Genomic DNA, 14,155 nt, shown 5'->3' on the forward strand with positions numbered 1-14,155 from the left:
TTTAGTAAAACATATATGTATCTCACATTTTATCATATTTCTGTAAAAACATATCTGTAAATCATATTTCATCATTTCTCTGAAAAAAATATTTGTATATCACATATATTATCATTTCTTAGTAAAACCTATCTGTGTTTCTCATATCTTCATTTCTATATAAAACATGTCAATTTATCTTGTATTGGCATATCCATACAAAAACGTATTCATATATCTCATAACATCATTTCTATATATATATATATATATATATATCCATGTGCTCTGATTCATTATTTGGATTCTGATCTGGAAGCACTACCAAAGTGTTTCAAGGAGGGGTTATCTTGACGTAGGTCTGCTCCGCCTCTGGCCTAGATTAACTTAAGTTAAATGGAGTCTCTATTGCTTTGCTTAAAGAATCAAATATGAAACTTCATACACCTTAAAGTTCATAGGATGAAAAGAGATTTTTTTGGAGATCCTTATACTCAGTTTATGCCTAACATTGAATAAACTGGCTATTCACCTTATCAATATCTCAAAGCAATAAAGCAATACTAGGTTCTATTTGATGCTTAAATGAACACTCAAATCGGACCGAACTATTTGAGCCATTTGTCGGGCTATTGTTCTCTTATTCCCTCAAAATCATGGAGTAAGACATCGATTTTTCAATAAGATAAATTCTTTTGATTGTATGATGGACGGACTCCCCTGAAAAACATTGGCGCACGTGTAAACGAGGTGCTCTACCTAAGTGAGCTATAGCCCTTTGCTTGTGATACGCATTTTATCAGGTAGATAATTTCTTGTCAAGATGACTATTCCATGATCCAATATCATAGCTCTTTGATCTGTTTGATTGGTATTGCTTATAAGTAATATTACATCTATAATCCATCCATGAGTGGATCCCATTTGTTTCTCTTTGTGATGATAAATGACCTACTTAACTCAGCGGTTAGAGTATTGCTTTCATACGGCAGAAGTCATTGGTTCAAATCCAATAGTAGGTAGAACTTATTAGATACCAGTGACTCTGGTATCTAATAAATTTTTCTACTCATCCTCTTTGATTTTGTATCCTTTCTATTTCATCTTTTTTTTTAAATTCATTTTTTTTGTTGCATCAGAATCCGATTCCACTTGATTGTCTTCAATCAGCCGAATCAAAATAAGATGTATAAACAGAACCGCAATTATTCAAACACACCAACCAACTAGTTACGAAACCGAATGGATAGCCTCTACGCGCGTCCTAGCTCGTCTAAGAGCTAGATTTGCCTCAATTGTTTGTCTCTTGCCTTCAGCTTTCCTCAAGTTAGCTTCTGCTATTTCAAGAGTTTGCCGAGCTTCTTGTGGATCAATATCACTACCCTTCTCCGCATCATTTACTAAAATAGAGATCTCATTATTGCCTATTCTAGCAAAACCACCCATCAGAGCCATCGTTAACCATTGGTCATTAAGACATATTCTCAAAATACCTATATCTACAGCTACAGCAATAGGGGCGTGGTTTGGTAATACGCCAATTTGGCCACTTTTAGTAGATATAGTAGATAAAATGATTTCTTTCACTTCTGAATCCCAAACAATTCGATTAGGAGTCAGTACACAAAGATTTAAGGTCATTTCTTCAATTTGCTCTCCATTTCTAAGTTCATAGCCTTCGTGGTAGCTTCATCGATGTTACCTACCAAATAAAAGGCCTGTTCGGGAAGACTATCTAATTCTCCGGAAAGGATCAATTGAAACCCTTTAATTGTTTCTGTTAAACTAACGTATTTCCCTGGAGAACTGGTAAATACTTCTGCTACGAAAAAGGGTTGTGATAAGAAACGCTCAATTTTTCGTGCTCTTGCTACGGTTAAACGGTCTTCTTCGGATAATTCATCCAACCCAAGAATAGCTATAATGTCCTGGAGTTCTTTGTAACGTTGTAAAGTTTGCTTAACTCTTTGCGCAGTTTCATAATGCTCCTCACCAATGATTCGAGGTTGGAGCATAGTGGACGTTAAATCTAAAGGATCTGCTGCTGGATAGATACCTTTGGCAGCCAATCCTCTTGATAGTACGGTAGTAGCATCTAAATGTGCAAATGTCGTGGCAGGAGCCGGGTCAGTCAAATCGTCTGCAGGTACATAAACTGCTTGAATAGAAGTTATGGACCCTTCCTTGGTAGAAGTTATTCTTTCTTGTAAAGAACCCATTTCGGTACTAAGGGTGGGTTGATAACCCATAGCAGAAGGCATTCTACCCAATAAGGCAGATACCTCAGATCCTGCTTGGACGAAACGGAAGATATTGTCGATAAATAGAAGTACGTCTTGTTCATTAACATCTCGAAAATATTCTGCCATAGTTAGGGCAGTCAAACCAACTCTCATACGAGCTCCCGGCGGTTCATTCATTTGACCGTAGACTAGAGACACTTTTGATTCCGCAATATTTTGTTCATTAATTACTCCAGATTCTTTCATTTCCGTGTAAAGATCATTTCCTTCACGAGTACGTTCACCCACTCCGCCAAAGACAGATACACCCCCATGAGCTTTAGCAATATTGTTGATCAATTCCATAATGAGTACAGTTTTACCTACTCCAGCACCTCCGAATAGTCCAATTTTTCCTCCACGGCGATAAGGAGCTAAAAGATCTACTACCTTAATTCCTGTTTCAAAAATAGATAATTTTGTATCTAACTGGATAAGGGCGGGCGCAGATCTATGAATAGGGGATGTCGTGCGAGTGTCAACAGGCCCTAAATTATCAACAGGCTCCCCAAGCACGTTGAAAATTCGTCCGAGAGACGCTCCACCGACTAGAACACTTAGAGGAGCTCCCGTGTCAATCACTTCCATTCCTCTCATTAGCCCATATGTAGCATTCATAGCCACAGCTCTAACTCGACTATTTCCTAATAATTGCTGGACCTCACATGTCACATGAATTAGTTGACCGACAGTATCTCGACCCTTAACGACTAGAGCGTTGTAAATATTAGGCATCTTGCCCGGGGAAAAGCTACATCCAGTACCGAACCAATGATTTGAGTGATACGCCCCGAGTTTTTTTTTTCACGCGCGGAAACCCCAGGGCTAAAAGTGGTAGGATTTATTCTCATAATAATAATAAAATAAAGTAAAATTATGTCGAATTTTTTTTTGCGAAAATTATCGAATCAAAAATAAATGTCTGATAAGCAAGTTGATCGGTTAATTCAATATGTCGTCAGTACTACTGAATCCAATTCAATTGTTTACTCAATTAGTTAATTTTCAAGTTCAACCACCCCATTTTAAAATATCAAGTAGAGGAATAAGAATCTTGATAAAATCTTTCATTTATCTATCATTATAGACAATCTCACCTATCTTCATATTATCTATGGAATTCGAACTTGAACTTTATTTATGTACGATTTATTATTTCTATGGCCCTTATTTATTTCATTTATTTTTCATTTATTTCTTCAGCATCGATTTACCTATTCGTTTTTTTATTTTATTTTTTACCTTTAGAATTCCCCATATTTTCATTTTTATATCTAGGATTCACATATACAACATATATCACTGTCAAGAGTCAATTTATTATTCTTTAGATATTTCAATTCACAACAAAAAAGATAAAGATTAAGTAAGGGAAAGGGATTCGAAACCTGAAAAAGAAAGATTGGGTTGCGCCATACATATGAAAGAGTATACAATAATAATGTATTTGGCAATTCAAATACATGGTCTATCTAATAACGAACTATTCGGATTAGTTGATAATATTAGTATTTTGTGATTTTGTGAAAGATTCCTGTAAAAGGTTTCATTAATCATGTCGAGTAGACCTTGTTGTTGTGAGAATTGTTAATTCATGAGTTGTAGGGAGGGACTTATGTCACCACAAACAGAGACTAAAGCAAGTGTTGGATTCAAAGCTGGTGTTAAAGATTACAAATTGACTTATTATACTCCTGACTATGAAACCAAGGATACTGATATCTTGGCAGCATTCCGAGTAACTCCTCAACCAGGAGTTCCACTTGAGGAAGCAGGAGCCGCGATAGCTGCCGAATCTTCTACTGGTACATGGACAACTGTGTGGATCGACGGACTTACCAGCCTTGATCGGTACAAAGGACGATGCTACCACATCGAGCCCGTTTTTGGAGAAGAAAATCAATATATTGCTTATGTAGCTTACCCCTTAGACCTTTTTGAATAGGGTTCCGTTACTAACATGTCTACTTCCATTGTGGGTATGTATTTGGGTTCAAAGCCCTGCGCGCTCTACGTTTGGAGGATCTGCGAATTCCTCCTGCTTATTCTAAAACTTTCCAAGGCCCACCTCATGGCATCCAAGTTGAGAGAGATAAATTGAACAAGTATGGCCGCCCCCTATTGGGATGTACTATTAAACCTAAATTGGGGTTATCCGCTAAGAACTACGGTAAAGCAGTTTATGAATGTCTCCGCGGTGGACTTGATTTTACCAAAGATGATGAGAACGTAAACTCCCAACCATTTATGCGTTGGAGAGATCGTTTCGTATTTTGTGCCGAAGCAATTTATAAAGCACAGGCCGAAACAGGTGAAATCGAAGGGCATTACTTGAATGCTACTGCAGGTACGTGCGAAGAAATGATGAAAAGGGCTTCATCACATTCCCAGTATAAAGAAGTTATTTCATATTCCTCATGCCACACAATTTTGTCTGATAATCATAATATAATAATCTCATGGAAAATATCCATATTCCCAATTTCACATGCTTTAATCAAGAAGTTAATTTTCCAAAAATATCTATTATAATTTATTCCCCTTACCGGCTTATTGAGAGAATTCCTGCGAAGATCCTAAACCCACACCCACGAGGTTCAGAGCTCAAAAACCTTGAAATCATTTTTCCCCAATTCAATCAACTCAATCCATGAATAATGATCACATTCACATTTTCCAAGGCCTATAGACTCCAAATAAATAGTTAAACTGTAAAACAACTCATAATTCATCTCTCTTACCTCAGCTTTGGAGTTGTACCTAGAAATCCCAAACCAACAATCCGCTCCGATTAACTTACTAAGGGTCGCTCCTAAGACCCCATGGTGGTGTTTGATCGTTGAATTGGGCTGTAATTGGAGTGAAATGGAAGAGAGAAGGGAGAGGGTTTCTGCTACCAATAGGGAGAGAGAGAGAGAGAGAGAGAGAGAGAGAGAGAGAGATTTAGTTTTTTTTAAATGAAATGAGTTGTAGGATTTCTTTTAATTCAACACTACTAGACAAAACCATCAACAGTTTTCTCGTGGACTTCAAAACCGTCAATGGTTTGGTTAAACCATTTTAACTATTTTACCCATTTACCCGACTGCCGTAACACATAAACGTCAATGGTTTTTCTGAGCTCCATGAAACCGTTGACAGTTTGTTCCACACCAAACCAAAAGTCCTCCTTTATTTATTTTTTTTATTATTTAAAATTTTAGGGTCTTTACATCCTCCCCTTTTTATAAAATTTCGTCTTCGAAATTTGCTGTCTATCTCATGTATCAATCTCTGAGGAAAAACTGTAATTTTATTAATTACCCTCACTTATGGTAGAGGAATACCGTGGTTACAATGGAGGATCTTGGGAGATTACAATCATTGACATAAAAAGAAAACTCTCCCAAAACCATTCATAACCAAAACCAAAACACTGCCTACTCTACATTGTACAAGTCAATAAACATACATTGTTATTTACTTTTACTCTCACTAACTCAACTCTGGGCTCCACTTAATAAGTGCGGATATCTTTGGTGCATCTTATCCTTCAATTCCCATGAAGCTTCTTTAATTGTGTGATTACACCAAAGTACTTTTACTAATGAAATCTTTTTCGTACGCAGTTCTTGTTCTTTCCAATCCAAAATCTGTACTGGCACTTCTTCATATGTCAAAGTATCCTTAAGGTCCAATGCCTTATAGCTGATTACATGTGAGGGATCGGGGACGTACTTCCTCTACATCAATACATGGAATACATCATGGATTCTGGACAGAACTGGTGGTAATGCCAACCTGTAGGCAACTCGACCCAATCTTTTCAATATCTCAAATGGTCCAATAAACCTAGGGCTCAACTTATCCTTCTTCCCAAATTTCATAATTCCTTTCATCGGTGCACTTTCAAAAATATATAATCCTCCACATCAAACTCTAACTCTCACCGGCGAGTACCTGCATAACTTTTCTGCTGATTTTGAGCTACTTTGATTCTATCTTTGATGAGTTTGACTTTATCATAAGTTTGTTGTACTAACTCTGGCCTCAAAATCTTCCTTTCCCATATTTCATCATAATATAATGATGATTGGAACCTCCTACCATATAACGCCTCATATGGTACCATCCCAATGTTAGCCTAGTAGCTGTTATTATAAGAAAATTCAACCAATGACATAAAATATATCCAATTACCTCCAAAATCCAGAACACAAGCTTGCAGCATATCCTCCAGTAACTGTATGGTTCTCTCTATCTATTTATCGATCTGAAGATGAAATGCTATGTTGAACGTCAACTGAGAACCCATGGCTCCTTGCAAACTCCTCTAGAAACGAGATATGAACCATGGATCTTGATTTGATACTATGGACACTAGCATACCATGCAATCTAACTATCCCTTGTATGTACAACTTTGCTAGTCTACTCATGGAGTAGTTAACTCTGATGGGATGGAAATGGGTAGTCTTTATCAATTAATCAATAACTACCCAAATGATGTCCTGTCCATGTAACACCGGCGGTAATCATGTGACGAAATCCATCAAAATATGCTCTCACTTCCATTTGGGGATGTGAAATGGCTGCAATGATCCTTCCAATCTCTGTTGCTCAAGTTTCACCTACTGGCACGTCGAACACTGCTCTACAAATTCAGCACTTTCTTTCTTCATACCAATTCACTACCACCTCAATCTTGCTTGGATTCACTGAAATGCCACCCCTGTATACCACGTGTTCGAGGAAAGTGACTTGCTTCAGCAAAAAATTACACTTTTTGAATTTTACATACAAGTTCTTTTCTCTCTGCACCAGAAGGACTATCCTCATATGTTCCTCATGCTCTTTAGGGCTCTTTGAATACACCAAAATATCATCAATAAAAGCTACAACAAACTGATCTAGGTACTAATGAAAGATCCTATTCATTAGGTCCATAAACACAGTAGGAGCATTAGTTAGTCCAAACAGCATAACCAGAAACTCATAATGGCCATACCGAGTTCTAAATGTTGTCTTTAAAGCATCCTCTGCTCTGATCCTTACCTAATTTGTAGAGACCCAGATAATTTCCATAAATTAATAACAGAAGAAAGAGAGAAAAGAAGAAATTAAGACAGGGTCTCGTTAACGAACACAGGGGATTCATTGATGAGCATATATGAGGGTCTCGTCGATGAGGATGTGTCTTGTCGATGAGAAGATACCAAGAGGCTATTTTCCAAATTCTAAATTTTGTCGACGAGGTGTAGGCATTCGTCGACAAACTTCCTTCTTGATCTCGTCGACGAAGTGACGTGGCTCGTCAATGAAGGCCAGTGTATAAATAGCTTAAACTTGATTTTTCAGCTAAAATTCAGGCACAAATCACTCTCTCTCTCCTCAGTTCATCCCCTCCCCCTTCTCTCTAAGTTTTCGGGCTAAATTATTACTAGTTCGACGATCCAAGGCCACCACGACGCTTTTGAGAAAGTTCTCTTCAAGTCTGCCAGAGCGGATCATTGGTGGGATTGGTTTAAAATTCATCCCAATCTCAAGGTATGCATTATATTTAGTATTTACCTTTCCCACAATTATAAAAAAATGTAGAATATGAAGAAATACTGATATTTGGTTCTAGGAGATGTTGTTTTCAGGGTGTTGAATGAGGAACCCTACAGGTGTAGGGCCAGAATACAGTAGGGGCTTTTCCAAAATTAGGTAAGGGAAATATGCTATGTTAGGGAGTTTTTAGAATTTATAACAGAAGATTATGTATATATATTTTCAAGCATGTTGATCAGTCTATTTTTCCAGAATATCATGAGTATTATTATGATCAGTCTACGAAGCATGAGATTTTAATTACACAATTGTGTGACCTGAGTTTATTATAGTTTAATATGTTGATTATGAAATTTTACAGATATCCAGTTGTACAAGTTTATTAGCAGAAACTAAGATTTATAGCATTTTTAAGAATAACATGATTTCTAGACCATAACACTCAGACAGATATTACAAATATTTTAGAAAGAAATTACAGATAATACAGACATATATTAAGGATATTTCAGATATTACAGCTCAGATTTATAGTGTTATGGTTGTTTCGAAATTATGTTAAAAGCAGCAAGATAAGCATATATATATATATATATATATATATGTATATATATATAATAATATTACATACAGATACAGATAGCAGAGTATGGTACCGTTGCTATTTCAGATTGAGTGCAACCACATAACTCGGATAGCTTGTGGATTTCGTCTAGCCATGCCAGGAGAGATTGCAGTCTCCCTAGTAAGCCAGGTTGAGGTGGCCAATTAGAAAATGTTAGATTTGGAGATTGCCCGGAGAGATTGTAGTGGGCTAGATTGGAGGATGATAAAGATATAGATTGACTTGTCTGGTAGGCCAACCAGAGTAAGTCCAGCCTACGGGCTGCACAACCCTGTCGTGAGGGGTTAAATCATGGCATACAGATCTCATGGTATTAACAGAAGTTCATATGTATAGATATATTATACCAGCATATTATACCAACATATTTGTTTTACAGTGTTAGTGTTATATATGTATATTAAATGTGTAACTTAGCCGCCACACACTAGTAATAGCATATTTCCTCTTACTAAGCATTGTCTCATCCCAATGGCTTACTATTTTTCAGGAGATCCAGTTAGGCGAGCAGATCAGACTTGTGGGTGGAGGACTATTGACGTTGCTCTTACTGGAAGGATAGGTATTTCTATGGTGCCAGTAGTTTTGGGGTAGATCCCAGGTTTCTGATGATGTCACTGGGTATTTTTGTGATATATGTGTATATACTTTGGGACTTATAGCTTTTTGGTATTGTATAAAGATGTTTACAGTTTTACAGTTACCGTTGCTTAGGAATGTATGGAGTACAGAGTTCCTCAGTGCTCTTTTGGGCTTGAGATATTTTCATTACTATTTCAGACAGATGGTATTTATGTTATATATATATGAAAAAAAATTATATAAGTAGCAAGTCGTTATAGTTTGGTATCAGAGCCTAAGTTGCTAGGTTTTGTAAACTCTAGAATGCAACAAAAAACTATACCAGAATATAGGAGAAGGATTTGAGGTTTTGTTCTGTGGTCTGGCTACAGGATTTTTGTGGTGGTTTTTGTGATTTTCCTAGGGTGATGATTTTAGTAAAGTCATAGTAAACTATCAACGAGTCATGTATTCAGGTTGTAGGATTAGATTTTGGGTTAGGAAAAGGGGGGATTGTTAAAAAAGAGTCTGAAATTTTAGTCGAACTGAATAAATTAGATCTGTATGGGAAATAGGATCCTGAAATAGTGTTCTTTGTATTTTCAGGATGGATCCAAGGAGCAGTGGTACGAATGCTGGAGGTGATAGACCAGGTGTAATGACCCAAATAATAATGGTATTTAAATAATAAAGAGGCAGGGAAATGGAAATAGTAACAGAAGGAGGTAACCGACTTCATTGACGAACGCGATGTTGCACTTTGGGATGCATTGACCTAAAAAAATTTATCAAGTCCTCGTTGATGAACATAGGAGATTCGTCAACGAGGGTACAAGAGGGCCTCGTCGACGAAGACAAGTTTCGTCGATGAAAAGATACCGAAAAACTATGTTCAAGTTCTGAATTTTGTCGACGAGATGATCGTGTTCATTGACAAACCTTTTTCTTGGCCTCGTCGATGAGGTGACGTAGCTCATCGACAAAGCTCACAATATAGATAGTGTTAAATGAAGGTATTTACCCAGAAAATTCACTGACACTCTCTCTCTCTTCTCTCCTACAGTTCTTCCTCCTTCTTTCTTCGATTTCGGCCCCGTCGACCGCCAAATCGATGATCTAAGGCCACCGTGACTCTCCTGGGGAAGTTTTCCCTAAGTTTGCCAGAGCGGATCGTCGGTGGGACGAAGTTGGATTTCATCCCAAATTCAAGGTAAGACCTTTTTGTTGAAATTTGACTTTCCAGCAGTTGTAGGAAATGCTGTAGATGTAGAAATAATAATATTTTATTCCGGGATATATGGTTTTCAGGGTGTTGAGTGGAGAACCTTGCGGGTGTAAGACCTGCCACTGTAGGGGATTTTAGCAGGAATCAGGTAAGGAAAATATGTTATGCTAGGCAATTCTATTATGTTTTCAGTATAAATTATACGTTATTACCATATTATTACTCACAACAGAAATTTATACAGTTTATCAAGTATGTTTAATATGTTTAAAATTACTGTATGGCTTGGGAGTATAGATATAGTACAGAAACATGTTTTACAGTATTTTTCAGAGTTATGTTATACAGAATATATAAACAGTGAATATGTTTTACAACATTTTCAGAATACCATGATTATATAGTTTTACAGTATCATGACATAAAGATTTACAGTTAATCTCAGAAACACAATTGATATAGATATAGTTTACTACAACATCATGGTTAATACATTTATTATAGAATCATAGTAAAACAGATAGTTGTATATAGAGAGGTATTATATAGTATAAGACCCTGATGGACCATTACAGATGTAGACACCCTATTTTTGCCCTAACTAAATAGAACACGGGGTCCTCTCTTATTGTTTTCATCACCTTATTATTATTATTATTATTATTATTATTATTATTATTATTATTATTATTATTATTATTATTATTATTATTATTATTATTATTATTTTCCTATATTATTAGTACTTTACTATTATTTTGCTAGTATTTTTATTATCATTATTATTATTATTATTATTATTTTTCATTTTTTTTTATTACTAGTACTTTTATTATCTTTATTTTATTTTTACTTTACTATAATTATTTTTATTTTTTATTGTTTTTGACATATTATTATTATTATTATTATTATTATTATTATTATTATTATTATTATTATTATTATTATTAGCATTAGTATCTTATTTTGGCTATTATTATTTTTATTATTTTTAGTATTATTACTTTATTTTTAATAATATTAATACTACCATTATTTTATTGATAATATCTTTATTATTTTTATTTTTACCATAATTATTTATTATTATTTACTATTAATAGTATTAGTATTATTAGTATTATTATTATCTTATGGATACTTATATTATTATGATAATTATTATTACTGTTATTATTTCCTTTTTCATTATTACCATAAGAATAAAAGAATAAAAAAAAAAGAAAAAGAAAAAGAAAATCAAAAAAGGGAAGTTGTTTTAGGGTTTTTGAGATTTTTTTTTATATAATGGCAAAGAGGGGGGGGGGCACACACGGGCGGAACACAGCCAAAAACAAAAAAAAAACAGCCGGAGGAGCGCACAGAAGGCCAAAACCAAAAAAAAAAAAAATTTCTGTTCTCCTTCTTCTTCTCCTTCCTCTCCCCTGTTCCAGCCACGCTCCGCCAGACCCGAAGACCTCCTGCCAGAGGCCACACCTGTGCCACCTTGCTGCCGGGAGCTCCACTCCATCTGCTGCACTTCGGCCACCACAGCACAGCAACGCTAGGCCACCACGGCACCACCCCCTTGTTCCTCTGCTGCCTGCTTTCTTCCACCCTGCACACAGCCTCTCCCACACCACCGACATCACCACCAACAACCGACACCCTCTTCCACACCCCAAGGCGGCCAACACTGCCAAGGAGATCGGGACAAAGTCGTAGGGGCAGAGCCACAGGTATCACCCACAGCACCAGCAGCAACTTCCATTCACAACACCCCTTGCATCTCCGGCAACTATCGCCGTTCACCGTCGCCGTGCCCAACGCCGGCCACCCTTGCTCCCGGCAAGACCCCCAGCAGCAGCAACTCCACTGCTACAACACCAGCAACCCTCCGGTGAGCATCTCTGCAAATCCCTTACCCAGTTTCCTGCCCCCTCTGCTGTAACTGCACACACACACTCGTGAATATACATATATATGGATTCAGTTTTGCAATTTATGACATAAAGTTTAAGTCTTTTAGTTTTTTTTTTTTTTTTTGTTTCTTTTATTTTTTTTTTTACATGCTGTGTATACTTTTATTTATTTAAGTTTTCTTATTATGTGTTTATTTTGTTTTATTTGTTAAAACTATACTTGTTAGATAATTAATATAGTAATATTGTTTTAATTTTTAAATGGTAAATACTAATTAATTTTATTATTCTTATGGCAGGATTTTTGTTCACATTCAAAATTTAATTATTTTTGTTTATGCATGGAAAATACTAATTAATCTTATTCTTCTTATTGCAGGATTTTTGTTCATATTCAGATTTTAATTATTTTTGTTTATGCATGGAAAATGCTAATTGAGTCTATTCTTTTTATTGCGGGGCTTTTCTTCTTTTTATGATAATATTTATATAGGTATATCTGACATCAATTTTTTCAGGATTTTCTTCCCTTGTGTAAGAATTTTTATGCAGGTTTTACATACACATATCTAATGTTATTATTTTGGTTGTTATTGGTAGTATTTTAATATTTAAAATTTAGGTTTAAAGTTTCATTGCCTTTATTGTGTATATTACTTAATATTATTGTCGTAGGTTTTGAATTATATCATTTAATTTTTATTTTTATTTTATTTTTCATAGCTATTGTTGTATATTTGTTTAAAGTACTTGTATTATCGTTGTTTTCATTGTAATATACTTATTTTTATTGTTACATATTATTTAGGGTGTTTGTTTTATTGTGTAGACATTATTTAGGCTTTTTGATGTATTTAGGATATTTATCATATATATTGTTTATAGGATATTTAGGGATTTTGTGTATTATTGTTTAGGATTGTAACATTTACGCATGTTCATGATTCTTGATTATTTACATGATATTATCTTTTAAGGTTTTGATTATTGTTTTAGTTTAGGGTTTTGACTATTTTACGTTATTAGGGTTTTTGAGTAGTGTTTTATTTAATCTGTCCCTGTACTGTTATTGTGTACTAATTTTAGGGATTCCATACCATTGAATATTGATCTTAAGGGTTTCCATAAAATGTATATTACTTCTTTAGCTTTTATATGGTTTGGGAGAATTTGATTTATTTTCCATATTTATGTACAGTATTTCCATATTAAGGTATATTAATATTTTATAGTTTGTGCATATTTTATAGATTTATGATGTGAATTATTGTCCATAATCTCATTCTATCTCCTTATATGTTTATAAAAAGTACATAATTTTTAGGGTTTGATTATTTCCATTCTAGAGTATATCATTAGGGTTTGATTATTAATACTTGGGGTTTTATCATTAAAAATTTGACTATTATGATATATAATATTTACGTGTTATGATTTATATTTTAAGTAGTATATTATTTTTTGTTATTAGCTATTTGAAATTTTTGTAAAATACAGAAAATAATAAAAAATAGAAAATTAGGAGAAAATTCTAAAAAATATTTTTGATTTATTATTTCAAAATACAGTAAAAATATGAAAAAAATAAAAAATCAGGAAAATAGAAGAAGGTAAGGAAAATACTTTGAAACTTAAAAATATTTTTTTTAGTTCCAAAAACCTTCCAACTAGTATTTTAATACTTAGAAAAACCCTAGAAAATTTTCAAAATTTGGAAGTGTATTTTGTAAATTATTTTCGATTTTATCCCTATGATTTTATTGTGGGGGTATGAGCCTTTGGGCATCACGTACCCTAAGCTCTGAGGGAATATATATGTATATATTTATTTATTTATTTATTTATTTTTCATATTTATTTATAAAGTCACAAAAAGAAGTAATTTAAAGACTTACTAGATTTAACTTAGGGATAATTTCAAATTAATTAGGTACCGTTCGTAAGAACGGGCGCGTAGGGGGTGCTTGTACCTTCCCCTAGCGTAACCGAACTCCTGAGCCAAACTGTGGTAACATAGACCCATTCTACACCTAACGGGGTAGTAATTA

The 14,155-nt window shown here is 34.7% G+C and overlaps 1 protein-coding gene and 1 non-coding gene across 2 annotated transcripts; one reads left to right on the forward strand and one right to left on the reverse strand.

Annotated features, from left to right (window-relative positions):
- Window positions 1–263: 263 nt before the first annotated feature.
- On the reverse strand, window positions 264–3,189 carry LOC131163064 (ATP synthase subunit beta, chloroplastic-like). The gene is given in 2 exon segments (XM_058119768.1): window positions 264–3,007; window positions 3,010–3,189. Coding segments are annotated over 2 exon segments (1,494 nt in total). The 5' UTR covers window positions 3,113–3,189; the 3' UTR covers window positions 264–1,616.
- Window positions 929–1,001, forward strand: TRNAM-CAU (transfer RNA methionine (anticodon CAU)). The gene has a single exon. It is a non-coding gene; the product is annotated as a tRNA-Met (tRNA).
- Window positions 3,190–14,155: the final 10,966 nt, after the last annotated feature.

The sequence above is a fragment of the Malania oleifera genome, chromosome 8, assembly GCF_029873635.1.
Source record: "Malania oleifera isolate guangnan ecotype guangnan chromosome 8, ASM2987363v1, whole genome shotgun sequence".
NCBI lineage: Eukaryota > Viridiplantae > Streptophyta > Magnoliopsida > Santalales > Ximeniaceae > Malania > Malania oleifera.